At 37.1% G+C, this 24,251-nt stretch overlaps 1 protein-coding gene across 1 annotated transcript; it reads left to right on the top strand.

The window, feature by feature from the left end:
- The first annotated feature begins 7,128 nt into the window (after window positions 1–7,128).
- On the top strand, window positions 7,129–24,222 carry LOC129910159 (protein stoned-A). The gene is made up of 3 exons (XM_055987431.1): window positions 7,129–7,367; window positions 21,465–22,841; window positions 22,904–24,222. The coding sequence occupies exons 2-3, from the start codon at window positions 21,494–21,496 to the stop codon at window positions 24,220–24,222; spliced, it is 2,667 nt and encodes an 888-aa protein (XP_055843406.1). The 5' UTR covers window positions 7,129–7,367; window positions 21,465–21,493.
- Window positions 24,223–24,251: the final 29 nt, after the last annotated feature.

Here is a 24,251-nt window from a genome sequence, read left to right as displayed (position 1 = left end):
GGCTTTTAAAATGACCCACGTGGGGCATTTGGAAATGACCCACGTGGGGCATTTGGAAATGACCCACGTGGGGCATTTGGAAATGACCCACGTGTAGCATTTGGAAATGACCCACGTGGGGCATTTGGAAATGACCCACGTGTAGCATTTGGAAATGACCCACGTGGGGCATTTGGTAATGACCCACGTGGGGCATTTGAAATGTCCCACATGGGGCATTCGTAAATGCCCCACGTGGGGCATTTGGAAATGACCCACGTGGGGCATTTGGAAATGACCCACGTGGGGCATTTGGAAATGACCCACGTGTAGCATTTGGAAATGACCCACGTGGGGCATTTGGAAATGACCCACGTGGGGCATTTGAAATGCCCCACATGGGGCATTCGTAAATGCCCCACGTGGGGCATTTGGTAATGACCCACGTGGGGCATTTGAAATGTCCCACATGGGGCATTCGTAAATGCCCCACGTGGGGCATTTGTAAATAACCCACGTGGGGCATTTGTAAATGACCCACGTGGGGCATTTGGAAATGACCCACGTGGGGCATTTGGAAATGACCCACGTGGGGCATTTGGAAATGACCCACGTGGGGCATTTGGAAATGACCCACGTGGGGCATTTGGAAGTGACCCACGTGGTTCATTTGAAATGCCCCACATGGGGCATTCGTAAATGCCCCACGTGGGGCATTTGGAAATGACCCACGTGGGGCTTTTAAAATGACCCGCGTGGGGCATTTGGAAATGACCCACGTGGGGCATTTGGAAATGACCCACGTGGGGCATTTGAAATGACCCACGTGGGGCATTTGGTAATGACCCACGTGGGGCATTTGAAATGCCCCACATGGGGCATTCGTAAATGCCCCACGTGGGGCATTTGCAAATGACCCACGTGGGGCATTTGGAAATGACCCACGTTTGGCATTTGAAATGCCCACATGGGGCATTTGAAATGCCCCACGTGGGGCATTTGGAAATGACCCACGTGGGGCATTTGGAAATGACCCACGTGGGGCATTTGGAAATGACCCACGTGGGGCATTTGAAATGCCCCACATGGGGCATTTGGAAATGACCCACGTGGGGCATTTGGAAATGACCCACGTGGGGCATTTGAAATGCCCCACATGGGGCATTTGGGAATGACCCACGTGGGGCATTTGGAAATGACCCACGTGGGGCATTTGGAAATGACCCACGTGGGGCAATCGTAAATGCCCCACGTGGGGCATTTGGTAATGACCCACGTGGGGCATTTGAAATGCCCCACATGGGGCATTCGTAAATGCCCCACGTGGGGCATTTGCAAATGACCCACGTGGGGCATTTGGAAATGACCCACGTGGGGCATTTGAAATGCCCCACATGGGGCATTTGAAATGCCCCACATATGGCATTTGGAAATGACCCACGTGGGGCATTTGGAAATGACCCACGTGGGGCATTTGGAATGACCCACGTGGGGCAATCGTAAATGCCCCACGTGGGGCATTTGGTAATGACCCACGTGGGGCATTTGAAATGCCCCACATGGGGCATTCGTAAATGCCCCACGTGGGGCATTTGGAAATGACCCACGTACGGCATTTGGAAATGACCCACGTGGGGCATTTGAAATGCCCCACATGGGGCATTTGGAAATGACCCACGTGGGGCATTTGGAAATGACCCACGTGGGGCATTTGAAATGCCCCACATGGGGCATTTGGAAATGACCCACGTGGGGCATTTGGAAATGCCCCACGTGGGGCATTTGGAAATGACCCACGTGGGGCAATCGTAAATGCCCCACGTGGGGCATTTGGTAATGACCCACGTGGGGCATTTGAAATGCCCCACATGGGGCATTCGTAAATGCCCCACGTGGGGCATTTGCAAATGACCCACGTGGGGCATTTGGAAATGACCCACGTGGGGCATTTGAAATGCCCCACATGGGGCATTTGAAATGCCCCACATATGGCATTTGGAAATGACCCACGTGGGGCATTTGGAAATGACCCACGTGGGGCATTTGGAATGACCCACGTGGGGCAATCGTAAATGCCCCACGTGGGGCATTTGGTAATGACCCACGTGGGGCATTTGAAATGCCCCACATGGGGCATTCGTAAATGCCCCACGTGGGGCATTTGGAAATGACCCACGTGGGGCATTTGAAATGCCCCACATGGGGCATTTGAAATGCCCCACATGGGGCATTTGAAATGCCCCACGTGGGGCATTTGGAAATGACCCACGTGGGGCATTTGAAATGCCCCACATGGGGCATTTGGAAATGACTCACGTGGGGCATTTGGAAATGACCCACGTGGGGCATTTGGAAATGACCCACGTGGGGCATTTGAAATGCCCCACATGGGGCATTCGTAAATGCCCCACGTGGGGCATTTGGAAATGACCCACGTGGGGCTTTTAAAATGACCCGCGTGGGGCATTTGGAAATGACCCACGTGGGGCATTTGGAAATGACCCACGTGGGGCATTTGAAATGCCCCACATGGGGCATTCGTAAATGCCCCACGTGGGCCATTTGGAAATGACCCACGTGGGGCTTTTAAAATGACCCACGTGGGGCATTTGGAAATGACCCACGTGGGGCATTTGGAAATGACCCACGTGGGGCATTTGGAAATGACCCACGTGTAGCATTTGGAAATGACCCACGTGGGGCATTTGGAAATGACCCACGTGTAGCATTTGGAAATGACCCACGTGGGGCATTTGGTAATGACCCACGTGGGGCATTTGAAATGTCCCACATGGGGCATTCGTAAATGCCCCACGTGGGGCATTTGGAAATGACCCACGTGGGGCATTTGGAAATGACCCACGTGTAGCATTTGGAAATGACCCACGTGGGGCATTTGGAAATGACCCACGTGGGGCATTTGAAATGCCCCACATGGGGCATTCGTAAATGCCCCACGTGGGGCATTTGGTAATGACCCACGTGGGGCATTTGAAATGTCCCACATGGGGCATTCGTAAATGCCCCACGTGGGGCATTTGTAAATAACCCACGTGGGGCATTTGTAAATGACCCACGTGGGGCATTTGGAAATGACCCACGTGGGGCATTTGGAAATGACCCACGTGGGGCATTTGGAAATGACCCACGTGGGGCATTTGGAAATGACCCACGTGGGGCATTTGGAAATGACCCACGTGGGGCATTTGGAAGTGACCCACGTGTAGCATTTGGAAATGACCCACGTGGGGCATTTGGAAATGACCCACGTGTAGCATTTGGAAATGACCCACGTGGGGCATTTGGTAATGACCCACGTGGGGCATTTGAAATGTCCCACATGGGGCATTCGTAAATGCCCCACGTGGGGCATTTGGAAATGACCCACGTGGGGCATTTGGAAATGACCCACGTGTAGCATTTGGAAATGACCCACGTGGGGCATTTGGAAATGACCCACGTGGGGCATTTGAAATGCCCCACATGGGGCATTCGTAAATGCCCCACGTGGGGCATTTGGTAATGACCCACGTGGGGCATTTGAAATGTCCCACATGGGGCATTCGTAAATGCCCCACGTGGGGCATTTGTAAATAACCCACGTGGGGCATTTGTAAATGACCCACGTGGGGCATTTGGAAATGACCCACGTGGGGCATTTGGAAATGACCCACGTGGGGCATTTGGAAATGACCCATGTGGGGCATTTGAAATGCCCCACATGGGGCATTCGTAAATGCCCCACGTGGGGCATTTGGAAATGACCCACGTGGGGCATTTGGAAATGACCCACGTGGGGCATTTGGAAATGACCCTCGTGGGGCATTTGAAATGCCCCACATGCGGCATTCGTAAATGCCCCACGTGGGGCATTTGGAAATGACCCACGTGGGGCATTTGGAAATGACCCACGTGGGGCATTTGAAATGCCCCACATGGGGCATTCATAAATGCCCCACGTGGGGCATTTGGAAATGACTCACGTGGGACATTTGGAAATGACCCACGTATGGCATTTGAAATGCCCCATGTGGGGTATTTCAAATGCATTTAAAATGCCCCACGTGTTTCATTACCAAATGCCCCACGTATGGCATTTACGAATGCCCCATGTGAGGCATTTCAAATGTGCCACGTGGGTCATTTCCAAATGCCCCACATGGGTCATTTCCAAATGCCCCACGTGGGTCATTTCCAAATGCCCCACGTTGGGCATTTACGAATTCCCCATGTGGGGCATTTCAAATGCCCCACGTGTTTCATTACCAAATGCCCCACGTGGGGCATTTACGAATGACCCACGTGGGGAATTCGTAAATGGCACATTTGAAATGCCCCACATGGGGCATTCGTAAATGCCCCACGTGGGGCATTTGGTAATGAGACACGTGGGGCACTTGAAATGCCCCACATGGGGCATTCATAAATGCCCCACGTGGGGCATTTGGAAATGACCCACGTGGGGCATTTGGAAATGACCCACGTAGGGCATTTGGAAATGACCCACGTGGGGCATTTGGAAATCACCCACTTGGGGCATTTGGAAATGACCCACGTGGGGCATTTGGAAATGACCCACGTGGGGCATTTTGAAATGACCCACGTGGGGCATTTAAAATGACCCACGTGGGGCATTTAAAATGACCCACATGGGTCATTCGTAAATGCCCCATGTGGGGCATTTGGTAATGAAACACGTGGGGCATTTGAAATGCCCCACATGGGGCATTCGTAAATGCCCCACGTGGGGCATTTGGTAATGAAACACGTGGGGCACTTGAAATGCCCCACGTGGGTCATTTCCAAATGCCCCATGTGGGTTATTTCCAAATGCCCCACATGGGGCATTCGTAAATGCCCCACGTGGGGCATTTGGAAATGACCCACGTGGGGCATTTGGAAATGACCCACGTGGGGCATTTGGAAATGACCCACGTGGGGCATTTGGAAATGACAAACGTGGGGAATTTGGAAATGACCCACGTGGGGCATTTGGAAATGACCCACGTGGGGCATTTGGAAATGACCCACGTGGGGCATTTGGAAATGACCCACTTGGGGCATTTGAAATGCCCCACATGGGGCATTTGTAAATGCCCCACGTGAGGCATTTGGAAATGACCTACGTGGGGCATTTGGAAATGACCCACGTGGGGCATTTGGAAATGACCCACGTGGGGCATTTGGAAATGACCCACGTGGGGCATTTGGAAATGACCCACGTGGGGCATTTGGAAATGACCCACGTGGGGCATTTGGATATGACCCACGTGGGGCATTTGGAAATGACCCACGTGGGGCATTCGTAAATGCCTTCGTAAACGCATTCGTAAATTCGGAAATGACCCACGTGGGGCATTTGAAATGCCCCACATGGGGCATTCGTAAATGCCCACGTGGGGCATTTCAAATGCCCCACGTGGGTCATTTCCAAATGCCCCACTTGGGTCATGTGGGGCATTTACGAATGCCCCATGTGGGGCATTTCAAATGACCCACGTGGGTCATTTCCAAATGCCCCACGTGGGTCATTTCCAAATGCCCCACGTGGGGCATTTCAGATGCCCCACGTGGGTCACTTCCAAATGCCCCACGTGGGTCATTTCCAAAGGCCCCACGTGGGTCATTTCCAAATGCCCCACGTGGGGCATTTACGAATGCCCCATGTGGGGCATTTCAAATGTCCCACGTGGGTCATTTCCAAATGCCCCATGTGGGTCATTTCCAAATGCCCCATGTGGGTCATTTCCAAATGCCCCACGTGGGTCATTTCCGAATTTACGAATGCGTTTACGAAGGCATTTACGAATGCTCCACGTGGGTCATTTCCAAATGCCCCACGTGGGTCATTTCCAAATGCCCCACGTGGGTCATTTCCAAGTTTTTTTTACACAAAAACTCTTAAAATTCCAAAAAAAAATATTTCTTTGATTTTAAAAATTACGAAACTTTGTGAAAGCTGACTTCACTTTACATCGTATCTATCTCCTGATGCCTAAACAGAACGGGTTCAGCCAAAGAACTTAGATGATGTGACTTTTCAAGTAACTCATACACTGAGAAAAAATTAATTCTGGTATATTTAGTCATAATATAGTAAAATATACTAGAAATTAGTTAAATTAATCAGAAATAAGGTTAAATATACCAGAAGTAACGTTAAACCTGCGTTATTTCTTCTCTGTTCAAGATCTATAATCAACTACAGTTTCCCAATGATATATTGTTTACTAAACCCAATTCTTCCTTGGAATAATTTTTCATAATTCTCAACATATTGGCAACCCTATTTGGATATATCACATGATAAACTCAGTACTGTAATAGTTTTTATCCCATCAAGGCAAGTAATTTACAACCTGTAGCATTTAAATCCTTTTAATATGTGTATTCTAAACTAAAACATGTAAAATTCTGAAAAATAACGGTTTTAATGTTAAATTGGTGAAATATGTGTGTTTTCTTAATTTCCATTTCATGTCTTTACCTTATACAAATAAAGTATTATTTTGTACAAAAATTCTTCTTCCCAATTATTTTTTTTTTACTTTAACGTCCATTTTTCTTCTATACTTTTCTTCCCCATATCTTCCATAAAATTCCTATAAAAAATGAATGCGCATGCCTATCTCTCAGCCAAATTCTCTCTACCATAATTTTATTATTGTTAAAAGTGCTAGGGCATATAAATGTCAAACGAATGTCAGAATCATGGCCTTACCTACGCAGAAGTGTTATTTTTGTCTTGAAAAAAAAAAAAAATTATATGTGTCACTGGGGATGGGGTGTGGAATACAGATTTATTTTGTTGCCAAAAAAACCAACCCCATTCACCACCCATCTTTTGTTTATGTTTTGTAAAAATATTATATATGTGATTTTCTGTTATTCAAAATGGTATGTTAACTGTCACAATAAAAATTATTAAATTCAATCTAATTAAATCATAGTTAAAGTTAAAAAAACTGAAGTTATTATATCTTTTGAGTTGAAAACTTGTTTATTGTTTATATCCGTAAGGGTTTTTTTTAAGGTTATGTCAAACTTCCGTAGAAAAAGTAAATTGTAACCAACTTCAAGTGTGGTGTATTTCAAACGCCATTGCCATTTGCGACATTTGCAAAAAGTCCTCTCTTTTCGGTGAAAATCGACTTCAGAGTTTTTCCTACACTCGTCGAGTTACAAAGTGTCGTGTTCTAGCTCTGTTCTGAGCCCCAAAGTGATTATCTTTTTCCATTCACTGAAAAAAATTGAAAAATTCTGCATAACCATTAAAGGATACTAAAACTTAAAAAAAAAAAAAAAAAAAAATATAAAAAGACCAAGTAATATCCTTTTTTCATTACAAGGATATACGAAGTTTACATAATTGTGCCGTACAAAGAGACGTAAGTTAAAATCAAGAAAAAAATGGCTATTCCTGCTCTGAAAAAAAAAATCATTTTTTCTTTTTCTTCATTTCTTTTCTGTATATGAATCCTTTTCTATTTAAGGATACAAATGCTTGCAACTTGAACAAAAACTAAAAAGCTAAATTGATTCTTTGTAAAAATTTTGAACGGAAATCCTGATTATTTCACAGGAAATCCACTTTTCTTTTCCATCAAAAGAAAAAAAAAAAAAAATTCCCAAGAAGAAAAAAAAAACCAATAGAGAAGAAAATTTTTTCTTCCTTGATGAAAATCGATTTTTCCCAACCAGCAACGGTTAAAACGATTTTTTTCTCTCCCCTCACTCCTCTCCCTTTCTCTCTCTCTTTCTCGCTTATAATCTTATGTTGAAAATTGCAGAGATGATGGATATTAAAAGTTGTGATATGGTGGTGGGTGGTGGTGAATAGTGGTGAATTGCCAATATGAGGTGAATGTGTGAAAAAATTTAATATAACTGCGAAAGGGCAATTTTATTTTACTGTGAAAAAATAATTCATCGAAAAGAAGTGTAATTTTTTTTTTACAAAAATAAAAGAATTAATTATATTTTTAAATAAAAATGGATGCCACTAGAGTGGTGAGTACCATTTTGTATTGCTGTAAAAAAGTGTGAATTAGCAGTTTTTCCCTAGACTCCCTTGTAAATATTCCATTTTTGTTTCTAGATATCCTTCTAAAAGGATGTAGTTCACCATTTTTTTTTCATCCTTTCTGTCAATATAATACTCCCCATCCGCCTTCTATTACTTAGTGTGGTGAAAAGTGAATTTCATAATCCGTGATAAAAATCAAATGCTTTTTGGATGCAATAAAACAAAGAAAATAAAATTACTCATCCTGCGGAGGAAATAAAGGACTTTTCTCCTTTTCATCTCTGATTCACTTTAGAAGAAGAAAAGTGCCCACAATATACCTCCACCCTTCAAATGTAGATACTTATTCACCTTGGAGTAGGTTAGGCACCTACCAACCTATCTATTTTTATAAAGTTGCCTATGGTGGTTTTTTTGAAAAAAAAAAGAAAAAGGAAGAAAATAGGCAAAATGCAATATAGATACATTTTAAAATGTGTCCTTGTTGTTGTTGTAGGTAAAAGTAGATATTGTAGGTTGAGTTTTTTTTTATATTATATTGTTGCATCCTTGTTTGAACTTTTGATCCTTTGTAGCCTCCTCATTTTACCATCTCCACTCAGAGAGTAGCATCTCACCATCATCACCATCCATTAGCTTCCCTTTTTTTTTTATTTTTTTAGTCAAGTTGGTGTGATATCCTTTGATTTTTTTTTTACTTTTTTTCTGTTCGGACCCCATTTAGACGTCTTTTTTTTATACAACAGTGAGAAAATGTTCGTCACGTAATATAAATATAAAAGTATGTGTGTATATTTTTTTTTTATCTCTATGGCCTATTCAAGTGTATATAGAAAATGTAGATGTAAATATGAGATGAGGACTTTTTTTTTAGTATGTCAGTCAGTTTTTAGTAAAGGAATTGATTATTGATTTTTTTTCTTGTATGCGGGAGATGAATGTAGATATATTTTGTCGGAATTTTAATTGGAAACTACGGAAATTAATGTCTATAGACAAGTTATGATGGCAAATGGTGTGAATGTTGATTGAGGCTTTTTTTACACTTTTGGATTAATTGGAATGTAAATGGCATGGCAGTTACTGAATATACAACATACATATAACAGATAGACAGAAAGGATTTATTTTTTGAGTAATCGATTTTAGCCTTTTAGGTTTTTGATTGAATTGTATGGTAGTCGGTTGTAGCTATATATTTATTGTGATGATGAGTTATAGAGAAATCGATTTTCTTGCGAAATGTCCTTTGTGAAGGTTCATCGAGCTGCATACCTATTGTTATAAATGAGAATTTTGTCTAGTTTATAACCATAAAACATTGAGTTATACAAAAAATAATCGAATTTAAAAAGAAAAATCTTGCAAGTTGATATAGGATATTTTGAAACTTTTTTGAAAAAATGGAAATTTCAAGAACTAATACCAATTTTTGAACTAAAAATTTAAATGGTTTTTGACTTTATGGTAGGTTCGCTTACGATTGCAAGACGGCAATATTTTAATATGTATTTGTATTAATCAACTTGAGTGTTTTTTTTTTTGTCAGGGGTTGACGCCAGCCGATGCATCTATATTAATATTGCTATAGATTGGCCCCTGTTCAAGAAAAATATTTGTATATTTTGTGAAGGTAATAAATTCTAGTTTTCTTATTTTCTTCAAAATAAATAAAGTTCAAATTAACAAAAATAACTTGGATATTATGAAAAAACACAAGTTAAAAAAATTTTAAAAGAAAGCACTCAGTAAAAGTTGGTATACGGACAAAACTCGAAAAGTTATATTTTTGTTTGCACTCATGTAAAAACAGAAAATATTGTTTGCTCCAAATAAACTTCTTAATTGAGTTGACACAGTCACTACTGGAAAGACACTATATGGTGGGGACGTGTATATATATGTATTTCATATAATACATGATTTGGAGCATGTCGCATGTAGAGGTTAATATAAATAATATAATAATAATAATAATTTTGTACAAAACTTTAAAATTAAAAGAAGGTAGCATTTTTTTTCTAATTTTATTTTTAAATGTAATCTTAATTTAATTTGTTTATAAAATATTTTTATAAAATACCATCCCGTATATAGTGCCTACAAGACTAATAACTAGCTATTACCAAAAACTATTTTGCAAGTAATATTTTTTAAGTAATTTACTGTAATACATATTTTCTTTCAAAATCAAATTTACCTACTTTAATAACAAATTAATAATCTTAAGTCTTCTGAAATCAACAGCTGTGTTATAGACTTTAAAAATATTGATTATACTTTTAAAATTTTTGATTTATATCTTTATATAAAACAGATTTTGGTGCAAACAAAATGTGGCATGAAATTTGAACTTATTAATTGACTTTCTCTATCTTGTGACACGAATATTTCAAAAAAGTTATAAATCTCCTACTTGGTGAATTGATGTTAGTAGTTAAAAGAATTTAGTTATAATAAAAATCTTTTTTCCAACATAAAATAGAAAAAAAGTCAATTCAACTGTTAACAGTAACTGATAATATGAGGCTATGAGAGCAATAGTGACGTACCCACTTTTTTTTCAAAAATGAGTTTTTCATAAAAACTTGTTCTCTTAATATATCTATTTTAATACAAAAAGAGATTTATGCACCTAGATACACTCAGAACTAGATGGCACTCAAAAAAGTGTTGTTTTATAAAACCCTGTATCTTAAATCTCTCGTAGCTCAAAACTTAATTTTGTGGCTTACGCCAGTATTGTTCTCGTTGCCTCATTATGTAAGTAGAGAGTAAGAAGTCGATCAGGCCTGATACTTTTACCAACAAATGAAAAAATAAATGTTATTCTTAAAAGTCCATGAGAACCAAACGAGTACGTACCTACTCATGTTCAATTTCAACTGGCCTCTAATTTCGTTTAAAAAAAAGTTACACATACGCCACAGTGACCATTCAAGTTTTAATTTAATACAAAATGTATTCATAAATGCAGGCAATTGGCTTTCGAGATCTGCTTCTTTTTGATTGATATTTGTTATAACTATGCGTATGCTGTGATTTCAAAATATCATACAATTACTGACTGGATTTTGAAATTTGTATTTCAATAAGAACAAGAAAATGAAAATGGCTTTCTTTTATTTTTGGTTCTTTTTTTTGTTAATGTATATAATCTGAACATATTGTGCATATATGTTTCTTGAGATTTAAAATAATTATATGTTAATCAATTTTTCGACACCAAAAGCCAAACACTGAACAAAAATTTATATGCAGGCATAAAGAGAAAGGAAGACGTAAATTTATACACTTTTTCAAAATGCTATCCGCAGCTTCGTTTTCTTTCTAATGCATATAAGTGCCAACTGGGGATACGCGGATAGTAATTCACTCCCTGCATTTAAAACTTTATTAGGTCTCATGGATTTGTTCTTATGAAAACGGTTGCTTTAAATATTAAATTGTGTAGGTATTCACAATTTATAAAGAATGTTTTTGGGTTAATTTTATTAAAAAAAAACTATAAAAATCTTAAATTAATTTATAATTGGTTTTTAAGATTACAAAAATATCTTTTTATATGGTTTTAACGTGCAAACCAAGTATTCAATTTGATTTCTATTACACGGTGTTACAAAAATGAGGTTTTAAAATATACGCGGGCGGAGACCTATCACGTTTTGTAGAGCTAGTCGCACTGATTACGAAAATGTATTTAAAAAGTCCCTAACACCCCCAAAATCTGGAGTTAGGGGCAAAAAACGGTTTTTTTTGACCTTCACCTATTGAAAAAAATCTAGCTTCGTCAAATTTTTACCCATTTTAGATTTTTTTACAGTTTCTAATAAGAGATAAATATACCTTTTCAACAATGTATAAAAAATGTAACTCGGTTAAACCACCTAGAATTTATAAGGTGTCAAAGTTCAAAAATTCCATTTTTTTCGTCATTTATCCAACTTCGACATCAAATTAAAGTATATATTTTCACAACAGCATGCTGTTTTAAAAATATATTTTAAAATAATATTTATTTCCAAATCAAACGAGGTATTTTTTATGAAAATCAGTTAAAAATTGGCTTAGAAAAAAAAATTTTACGATTTCAACCCAGATACAGAAATTCGAACTTTTAGGTATAGAACAAAAATGTTGTTTCGGCACGTAGTAGGATAACTTGGGCGGCAGGATTTGATAACGGGTTTTGTAGTGGAGCTCAATACAAACATTTTTTTTTTTGGGAGGGGGTCTATCTCCCCCCGTTTAGGTGGGACGGGCAGATTTCTAAAAAAAAATTATCAAAATAAAAAAAAAATTTTTTAAACAACAGCAACACTTACAGTAATAAATGATACCATTTCCGAAAGGCAAAATTGTACATTAAATTTTAATTTTTAAATCAATATATTATAACAAATAGTTTTTGAAATAATTGATTTCAAAGCTAAAAATAGGCACGGTGGGCAGGAAGCATCGATAGGTATCAAAAAAATGTCGACAAAAACTGCAAGTTGGGTTGTATTCGTTGATGATTATACGTCCAAAATCCGTTGGAATTGAAATCCTAGCTGCTCCTTTTCAAAAGTTATTCATATTTTTGTGTTTCTAATCGGGACAATTTGGAATACAAATCTTGGGGAGAGTACGATAACTTAGGCGACAAGAATTGATAACTCTATTTTGTAGAGGAGTTTAATACAATAATGTTTTACTATGGGAGGGGGGGGGGGGTCCATCTCCCCCCGTTTAGGCGGGAGGGGCAATTTTCTAAAATATCAAGTTAAATACAAAAAAGATTATTTAAAAACAACGGCAACACTTACAGTTATGAATGATACCTTTTCAAAAGCCAGGATTGTACACTTGATTCTAATTTTTAAATAAAATTATTGCAATTAATTGTTCTCGAAATAATCAACTTCAAAGTCAAAATTTGTGAAAAAAGTTGAAAAAAAAAAAACTTTAAGTACTATTTTTACCAAGAATGTGAATTTAAATGCGAAATAAATCAATGAAATAAACTGCCTCAATTAATTTATAATCAAATTCTGAAAATTATATGCTTCTATGCTTTCTAGTTTTTGAGAAAATTGAAAATTAAAAAACTTCCTTTTTATCGGATTTCTATTTTTTAGCTGTTTTCGTGTTTACATAAACATAATGCTTGCAAGCAGTATGCCCCCTTGCAACCCCCCTGGTTGAGCTCACTTTTATAGGATTTGGGGTGGGTGCGAGTTTGGGTGAAGACAAAGTTTCTTCAGAATTTAAAAGTTTTTTAGAATTCAAAAGAAACTTTGTACATACCCAACCTTGACCCCACCCCAAATTCCTATAGTGTGCCCAAGCTGGGGGGTTGCAGGGGGGCAGCATTTGAAATTTGAATCCTGAGAATCCGCGAAGTGAGCCAGACATGATACTTTTAAGTTAAAAAGCTGTTCATATTGGCGAAAATAGTTAAGAAAATGAAAATCAGATAAAAAGGTAATTTTTTTATTTTCAATTTTCTCGGATATTATAAGGCATAGAAGCATATGGTTTTAAGTATTTGATAAGAAATTGATTGAGGCAGTTTACTTCATAGATTTATTTCATATTTAAACTTACAATATCTTGGTAAAAATTGTATTTAATGTGTTTTTTTTTCAACTTTTTTCCCAAATTTTGACTTTGAAGTTGATTATTTCGAGAAAAATTAATTGCAATAATTTTATTTAAAAATTAGAATCAAGTGTACAATCCTGGCTTTTGAAAAAGGTATCATTCATTACTGTAAGTGTTGCCGTTGTTTTTAGATAATTTTTTTTTGTATTTAACTTGATATTTTAGAAAATTGCCCCTCCCGCCTAAACGGGGGGAGATGGACCCCCCCCTCCCATAGTAAAAAATTATTGTATTAAACTCCTCTACAAAAAAAAAGTTATCAATTCTTGTCGCCTAAGTTATCGTAATCTCCCCAAGATTTTTATTCCACATTGTCCCGATTAGAAACACAAAAATATGAATAACTTTTGAAAAGGAGCAGCTAGGATTTCAATTCCAACGGATTTTGGACGTATAATCATCAACGAATACAACCCAACTTGCAGTTTTTGTCGACATTTTTGTGATACCTATCGATGCTTCCTGCCCACCGTGTAGGGGAAACAAATTTTTTTAAAACTCATTTTATACTATTTTTGTCTAGACTGTGAATTTTAATAAAAAAAATTACTCACCCAGAAAACTACCTCAAATGATTCCTTATCAAACAGTGAAAACTATATGTTTCTATGTCTTCTAGTTTTTGAGAAAATTGAAAAATTATTTTATCAGATTTTTCTTCTTTCAAAATATTTTTTTGTTTTTATTTGTTTTTATTTTTGAATTTTCTCAAAAACTATTGTCCGTAAACCAAATACCTATACAAACAACCAATGTTTTTTGTACAAAATTTTTTGTTGAAATCGGTAAGTTTGTTCACAAAAAAGTCAGAAATAAAAAAATTATTTCGTGGCAGATATCGGTAATAACGGTTCAGAAAATATTTTTTTTTTCATTTCTAGAGTAGGATCATATTTGTCGCAGTACACGTATTTTTTGAGAAAAAAAAAACACCTTTTTCATTTGGTCATATTTGCCTCCACCCCCAAACAATTTTTTGGGGAGATCGGGGCATGGAAGAGGTCACCCTCTTCTGTTTGGTTTTCATGGTGAAACTCATCTGTGAGTTATTCCAACACAGAGAACCGCCATAGCAAATTTTGAAGATACTAAACTTTATTCATAAAATGGGTCTAAGTTCTCATTACTTAGATTACACTTCAATTATATAGGCAAATTCAATTTTGGCGCCCCAAACTTTAAAAAAAGAAAATCGTACAAATTAATATTAATATGTTCTTCTTCGATACGATTCTGCATGGCTTTTTGAATGGAAATTGTTGCCAGAGCTGTAAATGTTAATCGTTCTCCAGTCATAGTTGAGCGTAAATATGATTTCATTTCAAGTTTTGGAAAACTTGCTTCCAGTGTAGCAACACTTGCACGAAACGTTAAGAGAATTTTTAAAGCATTTGTTAAATTTGGATACAATGCAAGCAAATGGTTTGAAGCTAAATAATTTAAAATTGATAGCTATTCGAGATCAGTATGATTTGACATTTGTTTGAATATATTAATTTCACTAAAGAGATCCCTAGCTATTACATCCTTTTGAACTTTGTCGTCAATTCTTGCTGTTAAAATTGTTTCAAATTTCTCTCAATCCTTAATGTCAACATACTTTGAAATATCCCTTTTGCCAGTTTTAAATTTGTTCCACCAGTTTTGAGGCCCTAGCTGAGTGGCGCCTGTTTTGCCTTAAGGCAGGGGGTCATTTTTGTGAGATCAGAACCAAAATTATGTTTGTAATTGATGATTTGTTATTTTAAGTACTATGCTCCTACACAAAAAAAAACAATTTAATTAATATCCACAGAGTCGTTTCCGAGAAATTAATAATCTCTCCTTTAACGGTAATATGACAAACAGAGTTACCAGTGTAATCCTGATTTACCTATCTCTATTTTAGAAACAGTCAACATACCCTCATATCCTCTTTTCATATCGCATGTAAATCCTTTACCTGTGGTCACCATAGTTGTAAAAGCAAAAAGCATTAATCCCCGACCATTCAATATGTAATTAATGCACACAAAAATAATAATTGTCACTAAAATCAATTTAATTAAAGGTTTTGCTGAACTTTTGACCACACTTTCCCATATAAAATGTCCTAAATAAACCCATGGATGGAAATTCTACCACAACCACATACACAAGTGGGTGATTTTGTGAGTTTGTCAACCTTTTCAATTCGTTTGAAGTATTGATTTTGTTGAACTTTTGCATTTTGAACAGGATAAAAAGAACCAAGAATGCTTTTAGTTGGTTTCAAATATCAAAAGGATATACCTACAAATTACATATTTTATTTGTGAATAAGGTCAAAGTAATGGTCCATTGCAGATATGGGGCATTTTGAAATAGTGCTGGTAATACAAAAACCTGAATATGGATGCCATGATGATGATAATATTCTTGCGGTTTTAAGGGGAGATAATTCATTTTATAGTAGATTTTGGGATAAAATGATTGTAGGGGAGAGTGGGGCCAAATGTAACACTTTTTTCTAAAATCGATGGTTCTCCTACAAATTTGAAAGTGGGTCAACCAGACCTTTTTTAAATTAAAGAGCCATGTTTTAGCTCCAAGATCCATCATCCAAATTTACCAAAACATAACGGTAATGTTGAAAAATAAAGCTCCCAAAAAAAAAATCGTGTTGTTTCAACTTACCCCACATACGGGGCAAAGTGTAACACATACCGGGGTAGGTTGTACCAAGAACTAAAAATAAGAGAAAATACCTTTATTTGTTTATATTTATTTATTTTTAATTAATAACAATAAAAACAAACCTCAGTCATGAAATTTTGGTGCAAATTTGTAAAAAGTGGAGCAAATCCAAGATTTCCAGAGAAACTTTGACAGTAGTCCTAAATAAAAGTTATTCGAATTCATAAATTGTTTTATAAGCTTTATAAATTCAAGTGGTGGTTCAAAAATGTGTTTCCAATTTCAAAATAAATACAAATTCAATTACAAGCATTCATATTCAGGGTTGTTAATTATATTAGGTAAACAATTTTTCAGTATAGGTAGGTTTTTACATGGTACAACTTGCCCCGGAAAAATGTTACAACTAGCCCCAGCATGAAATTTGGCACATAAAATCAATTTAAAAAAAAAGCGAAACTGATATAGACATAACATATACACGCAATTTGAGCCAAAACACAGTTGCATATAACAAAAAAACACTTAGCACTCTATCTTTTTCGGGTAAAGAGGTAGACCAAAAATAAAATTAAAAAAAAAAGTTACAAACATGCATTTTTTGGGCACCACTAGTGTAACTTCTCACCCTGTCATCTAATCTTCATCTGAAGAAAATGTGCCGGTAGATATGCAAAAATTGAGCATTTTTCTCCTTTACGCGTTTCTTAATATTGAAAGGAACATCGCTTTTTTTAGCTGTTAATTCTTACCCCTGTTACATTTAGCCCCACTCTCCCCTACACTTGATATTTCGACATGACCTCAAAATGAGAGTCATATTCCCAGATATTAACTAAAATGTCATTGCCACCTCCTTTTTCCGGTATGCAGAGTGTAACCAGTAACCACCAACAAATGGGGGAATGATGCTACCCGAACACAAAACCCCTACAATGATATGGCGCTATTTTTAGACTATTATAGATGGTGTCCTGTCAGAATACAAAACGAAAATGCGCTGGCCTTGTATGTTGATTAATTTAGCTTCGAGTATATGGTTTCTGATGGCTCAAAAATAACTCGACTCTCCTTCTCTTCTGTGTGGTAAATTGCACGCAATGACATTCACCATAAGCCAGGCCAGAGAAAACATGAAAAAGGTGTAGGAGTAGCTAGTTTGCTGTTGTTTTTTTCAGAATACATATTATGTATTCATAGTGAATAGGGATTGCAAGGGTAGTTATGGGCATACCATGCATGCGGTTGGGACTGGTACTAAACATGTAATTGCATCCTTTGTCCAAATGTATCTTTTCAAGAGAAGAATAAAAGGATACAAAACGAGAAATTGAATTTTTAATCAAGTTTTTTTTGGCCGGATATTGATTAAAAATTTTTTATCCATGAAGTTTTCAAAAATGGGTTTAGTGGGAAGCTATTAAAGACGAACCATAATCTGTTATTATTTCAATTTTAATTATACATATTATACATAGTTAATTTATTAACTCTTTCATTTCGTTAATGTAAAACAAATTTTTTTTTTTCGAAAAACATTCTTCTTCTTCTTCTTTTTTTCGCAATCCAAATTAAAACAAAAAACTAATTGGTTTAAATGAGTAAAAATGGAGCTATGAAATAAAAACGGCACCGACCTCTTTTCCAAGATGGCGGCTGTTCCCGATGTCCTATCATCCCAAAAAATTCACTTTTACTATAAGGACATACACTCAAACACGTTCCATGAAAAATGCGATTTGATTTACTAATTTGCCTGGCCTATTTTGTTTAAAACTCATTTGAGTATTTTTTTTCGTTTTTCAAGAGAAACTTTTCGTTGGTCGTTGATTTTACAAGAATTGTTTTTTAGGCCATTGGAAACAGTAAAAGAGTTTTTATTAAATGTTCTTCTATGCAATAGACCAAGGCTTATGGCTATCCGTCCATCCATTCGATCCGTATTTATAAAAATGCACATACACAAAATTGCACACAAGGCCATAAGGATGCAAATAAATTTGTTTGTTTGTCATACTTCGTTATTATTAAATCAATCCCTCGAAATCTGTTTACTTTAAAAGTCTAAAAGTTACCAATTAATACGATTTCATCGAGTTTTAAAAACTTGCTTTTAACTAAAAAAGTCAAAAATATAGAAAAAGTTCTAATTTTTGAAAAGGTACATTTTAGTCGTTTCTTGACAAACAAAATTCAAAATTGCATATTATTAAAGGATTCTAATTCTACTTTATTTAAGTAGTGCAAAGTTTGTACGTACCGGCTTCAGACACAAAATGCTTCTTGATTTAGTAAAAAAAAATTAAATCCTTAATTTTTTAACTTTTTTTTCTTTGATTTTAGTCAAAAATAATTTTTAAAAAGTAAAATCAAAAAAATGAAAACCGACCAGTGCTGCCGTTTTCTCAGAAATGCACCAATGGTGCATCAGCAATAAAAACTCTTGAACGAATTTGTTCCATTCAAAAGGGTCTATTCAATAGACTATAAGACGTCTTTACAAATACACTAATTTCGCAAAAACTATTTGCCAGATCAATGATTAATTTTCGGAAAAATATCATAAATATAATGTGCATTCAAAATATTCAAACAAAATGTTTTTTTTTTTTTAAGCAAAAATGACATTGCAATACATTTTGAAAACTACCACTTATTGAATTTTTTGTATTGTGCTGAAACTTTGCTTTCATTTTTATAATCGCCTTTTCGTAACAAAAAAAAAAAAAAAGTAAAGGGTGTCCCACAGTCAGAGACAAAAAACCAAAAACATATTTGTTGTATTTGTAAAAACAATTTAAACCACCAGGCTCTACGTGTTAAAGCTTTATTACAAATATGTATAGTCCAGTGCATTTATAATTTGACCCAGCAGTTTGTACCACCCCCAAATTTTTTTTTGCTCATTCGATAGAAAATTGGCTGAATATCATTACTCTGATTTTTCGCACTCGCAAAATTCACCATTCGGCCGCCATCTTGGATTTTAGTTTTTATTGAATATCTCGATTTCTATTTATCCTACATAAAAGTTGTGTATACAACAAACGTAGGCAATCAAATTTCGCGTCTTTTATGTTAAGAACACTTTTTCGATATTCTAAATATTAAAAAAGTTGCAAGCCAAAAAAGTAAAAAAAAACGAAAAAAATGACAATTTTAAAGATTTGAGCACTTTATCAAAATTATGAAAAAACGTATTCTAAAATTTTAGAATATCCAAATCCAAAAATGGTTTTTTTTGAAAACTTCCTTAAATTTTAATTAAATACGCTAACTTGAACTTCTGTTAAAAAATTTAGTTAAAACTAGCTAAATCGTCTACGAGAAATTCAGATATAAAAAAATCTTCTTTGGTAGATACCATTTATAACGGCTCAGAATTTGTTTTAATATAGAGGCACCATCTTTTTTTATTTGGTTAAAAAATAATAATTTTATATTTTTTTTAATTTCAAAATAAAAAAAAAAATAGGTTTTACTCAGCCACTTATTAAAGTTAAAAGGAAAACAAATTCAGATTTTTGATGGTTTTTCAGAATGGAAAACTCACAACAATAGATGTGTTTTCGTGAGAATTAAGAAAATTTTACCTATTTTTTTCACAGACGATCCCATGTAAATATGATTTTAAAGCTCTTTCTGTAGTTTGTTATTGAAGGAAAACGGGGTAATTCAGTGGTGTGCGAAAAACCGCAAAATTTTTTTACTATTATCAATTTTTGGCTTAAATTTTCTACAAATGCATGGTAAAATTCCAAGAACCAGTTAAAATTTTTTATAATTTGAGCGTAGGGACAGCTCTATATCTGTAGGTAAAAAACTTCTTGAAATAAATCACTCGAAATGTTGGAAGTTTTTCCTACAAAGAGTAAAGTTCATGATATGATATTCCATTAGCACTACATCCAATTTAATGTTTAGAATCAAATGGTAGGTAATTTTGTTGTCTTCGAATCTTATGCTCCTAATAGAAAATGTATTTTCGGCCCTAGCGAGGTTACCGTCGCGTCGGAGCGGAAAATTGTCCGATTTCATACGAAACATGCTTGGAGTTGTGTTTCCGACAGGTAAAAACGGATGAAATCGGTAAAAAATCCTCTCCGACGGATTACCTTGCTAGGGCCGAATATGAACTTCACAAAATATTATGGCTATAATAGTGAGGCGTCTTAGCAACAAAATCGTGCACTTTGTGATAAAAGCATGAAATTTACATAATTGGTAGTACTCAATATAAGAGTTATTTTGAGATATTGGGCCACCTTGTATTCCATCTGGAAGCGAAGATACAAGAGTTTTTCTGTGTTGCACTTGCTTTATTGCATATCATAGTATAGTTTGACATCAGTCTCATGGCTTTATACCATGTTTGTCGCTGCAAACTTGGTTTTATTCTATCCTTAAAATATTCCAAAAAATCAGTTGGATGCAAGTTTTTGCGGCCTTAACCGAATTTTTTGACAGTACGTTGCTTGTTTACTCACCGCAACGAATGTTCGATTATTTACTTAAGGCAAACTATAAGTGTTCGTGAACTTGAGACACTGTCGGTGATTCCGTCAGGACATGACGGTGCGTCAATGTATTCTGCTTCGACCTAAGCCCTTTGACTGCCAGCTTTTTAGTACTCTGATATTTGCCATAAGGTGTCACCCAAAAATGATAGCCATAGTAGTAGTTTATTCCGTTAAATATTAACGATATATATGTAGTTACATTTTCTTAAAACTAAAATTATGATTATATATTGACAGCCAAAGGCTTGAGCATTTGTAACCCTACCGTTGTGAGGGGTTCCACTATCAAATAGTCGAAGTCGAGTCTACAAGCAATTGATTAATCTGATTTTCAGATTTATCTATTCTAATATTGAATATTGCGCCTTGAAGTTTAACATTTTCCATTGAACATATAGTCTTTGTTGATATAGAAAAACATTGCCATTAAGAATATATTGTTAAGGCGTGTCCAAGGACATACTTCACTTAGTGCTCATACCTATATCAGAAGTTTTAAAAACATCAAATTTGTAGACTTTATTCACGCCGTGTAAACAACACTTTCCAATAAGCTTATTGGAAAGAAGTATCAAAAGTTCAAAGCCATTATAGCTTTAATTAATATTTAAAAAAACTTCTATGTTATTATTTTCTAGACCGATATCGATGTCTCGTATATTAGAGAATGCTTAAGCTACCAAAAGGCCTAAAAAAGAAAAAGAAAGGAAAGAAATCGAAAAAAGATCAAGAACTCTTCACCGAAGAGGAATTAGAACAATACAAGCGTGAGCAGCGTGCCAAACAAGAGGCCGCACTTGAGGCAGCCAAATCTGACGTTGGTGAATCTGACGGTGGTGCGTCAGACGTTGAAAAGGGCTCAACTAGTGGAACAACTGCAGCTAAACCAACTGGAACATCTGATTCAGCAAATACATCAGGAGAAACTGGTGCTGCTGCTGGTGGTGCAGCAACCAACGGTACAACCACTGCTGCAAAAACTGAAGACGACGAAGAGTGGGCTAAATTCAAAGCTCTAACTTCAGGGGTTGATTCAGTCCTTCATAAGACTCAACAGGAGTTAGATCATATCAAGCAAACTTCTTTCTATCAACGTCTTCCGTCAGCTGCTGAAAAGAAGAAGCAAGAAGAGGAAGAAGCTGCAGCTCGCGAGGCTGCTCGCCTTGCTGAGGTAAAACGATTAGAAGAAGAGAAGGAAGCTAATCGAGATAAACTTGCTGAAGCTGTTGTAGAACTCTCCGATTCTGAGGAAGAGTCTGAAGAGTTAAATGACATCTTTGCCACTGACTATATTGATGCCATAACCAGTGGTGAATTACAATTAGGTGTTGTCCCTGATTCACCCGAGCTTGAAATCGACTTAGGGCCTGATCCATTTGACACTGCTTACGCTGAAAAAGTTATCGTTGGAGCTGACAAGGCTAAAGGAGGCAAAAAACTTGTCAGCCTTGGTGCTGCTGTCGAGGTTCTTACAGGTCGTGTTGACCGAGACCACGCAGTAGCCCTAAGTGGAGCTAAACGAAAGCCTAGAAAAGGTGTTCAAGATCTTCTACTTGATGATAGTATTGATCTAGAAGCTGTTGCTACCGAAGTTGAAGCAGTTTCAGCTACACCAGAGCCAACTAATCTTCTAGACGAATTAGCCGATGATATACCAAACGACGTTCCTATCGATCTAACTGCATCGTTACACTTGCAGTTCTTGAAAAAACCAAAACTTGAAAACGAAGAAGGAGACGAAGAAGAAGAAGAACTAGGTGATATTGGAGGGTTTTTACCCGAACGTGAACCAGCCGAAGGTGCTGAAGATCTACCACCAAACGATATTGTTGCTGAATTTGATGTTTTAAAATACGAAGAAGATGATGAATTTGCTGAATTAGCTGCTGAATCGTTGACAAAGAAAGAAGAAGTCAAAGTAATTAAACAGGTTCCAGTGCCAGTAGCTGTAAGTGGACCTATTGAAGGTGATTGGGCTGAATTTGAACAGACTCCAAACGAAACAGGTGGTAAAGGTAAGTTCGAAAATATTAGTTTAAAAAAAAATTGTGCTAAATTTGAATTATTTCTTCAACAGTTAAACCTCCAAGACCTCCGGGTCCACCTCCTCGGCCAACTTCTGGGCCCCATATTGCTCCAGGTGTCATCCATCTTAGTGACGACGACGATTTTGCAGTAGACGACGATCCATTTGACACAACTTTCGTCGAAAAAGTTGTCATCGCTCAGGAAGACGACGACGACGATTTTGATTTCGATCCACGAGCTGACGAGCGCAAGGCCGCTCCTCCAGCGGTACCTCCACCACCATCTCAGAAACCACTTCAACGTGATCTTCTTGGAGGCAGTAACACAAACTTTGCAGAAGTTGACTCCTCATCAAACCTACTCAGTACACAACAAAAGGATCTTCTTGCCGGTAGCACCACAGACTTAAGTACTGTTGGTGCAGCTCCAATAGCTCCGGTTGCTGAACCAAGTGAAGAAGATTTTGATCCGTTTGACACTTCAGCAGTAATTGGTATTGTTCAACCAAAAGAAGTCGAACTTAAAGTCCTCGAAAAGGAGCTTTTGCAAGACTCCAAACTCAAACACTCACTGAGTGACCCAGACTTCGATCCAAGGGCTGAAGAAGAACCAGCAACTCCAGTTGCCCCAGTTCAAACACCTTCAGAACCTTTTGATCCAGCACGCCGCAAGTCTTCCCTCAGCTTAAACCTTCAATCGAAGACAGTTGGATTTTTGGTTCCAAAAGCTCAAGATTTACTTGGTGCAAATAATGATGGTGCAAAGGTTCAAAAACCATTAACACCATATTACGCCAAGTCAGAATCAATCCCTGAAAAAGATAACGAAGATCCATTTGATACATCTTTTGTGCCAGCAAATAAACCATCAGAAGTTGAATTAAAGAATTTAGAGCAAGATCTTTTGACAAGCAATCTTAAACACAGTTTATCTGATCCAGATTTTGATCCCAGAGCTCCACCAACACCAGTTGCACCAGCTGATTTATTGGGAGTTCAAGAGAACATTAACATTAAGGTTTTAACACCATCTCAAGAGAGCAAGGATATAATTGAAGAGCCAGAGGAAGTTATCGATCCATTTGACACATCAATTGCAGCAAATATCGCCCCTGGAAAAGCAGAGCTAAAGCTTTTGGAAAGTGAGCTTTTACCAGCACAGACTCCTGAAATCACTACAGGAGTTCTAGATACTCTTACCGACGCTCAGGAGCTCGGATTGGGTGATAAGGTTTTGACACCACAGGTTACCCGGAGGGAAGTTAGTACTCCAGAGGATATTGATCCATTTGACACTTCAATAGCTGAGAATCTTGCCCCAGGGCAGACAGAAATCAAGCTTCTTGAAAACGAATTAATCGAACGTTAAAAAGCTCCATCACAGACAAGACTTTAAAT

Source organism: Episyrphus balteatus, chromosome 2 (genome assembly GCF_945859705.1).
Source record: "Episyrphus balteatus chromosome 2, idEpiBalt1.1, whole genome shotgun sequence".
In the NCBI taxonomy this organism is placed as follows: domain Eukaryota; kingdom Metazoa; phylum Arthropoda; class Insecta; order Diptera; family Syrphidae; genus Episyrphus; species Episyrphus balteatus.
The sequence above is the reverse complement of the archived record's forward strand: the minus strand, read 5'-3'. Positions and strand labels throughout refer to the sequence as shown.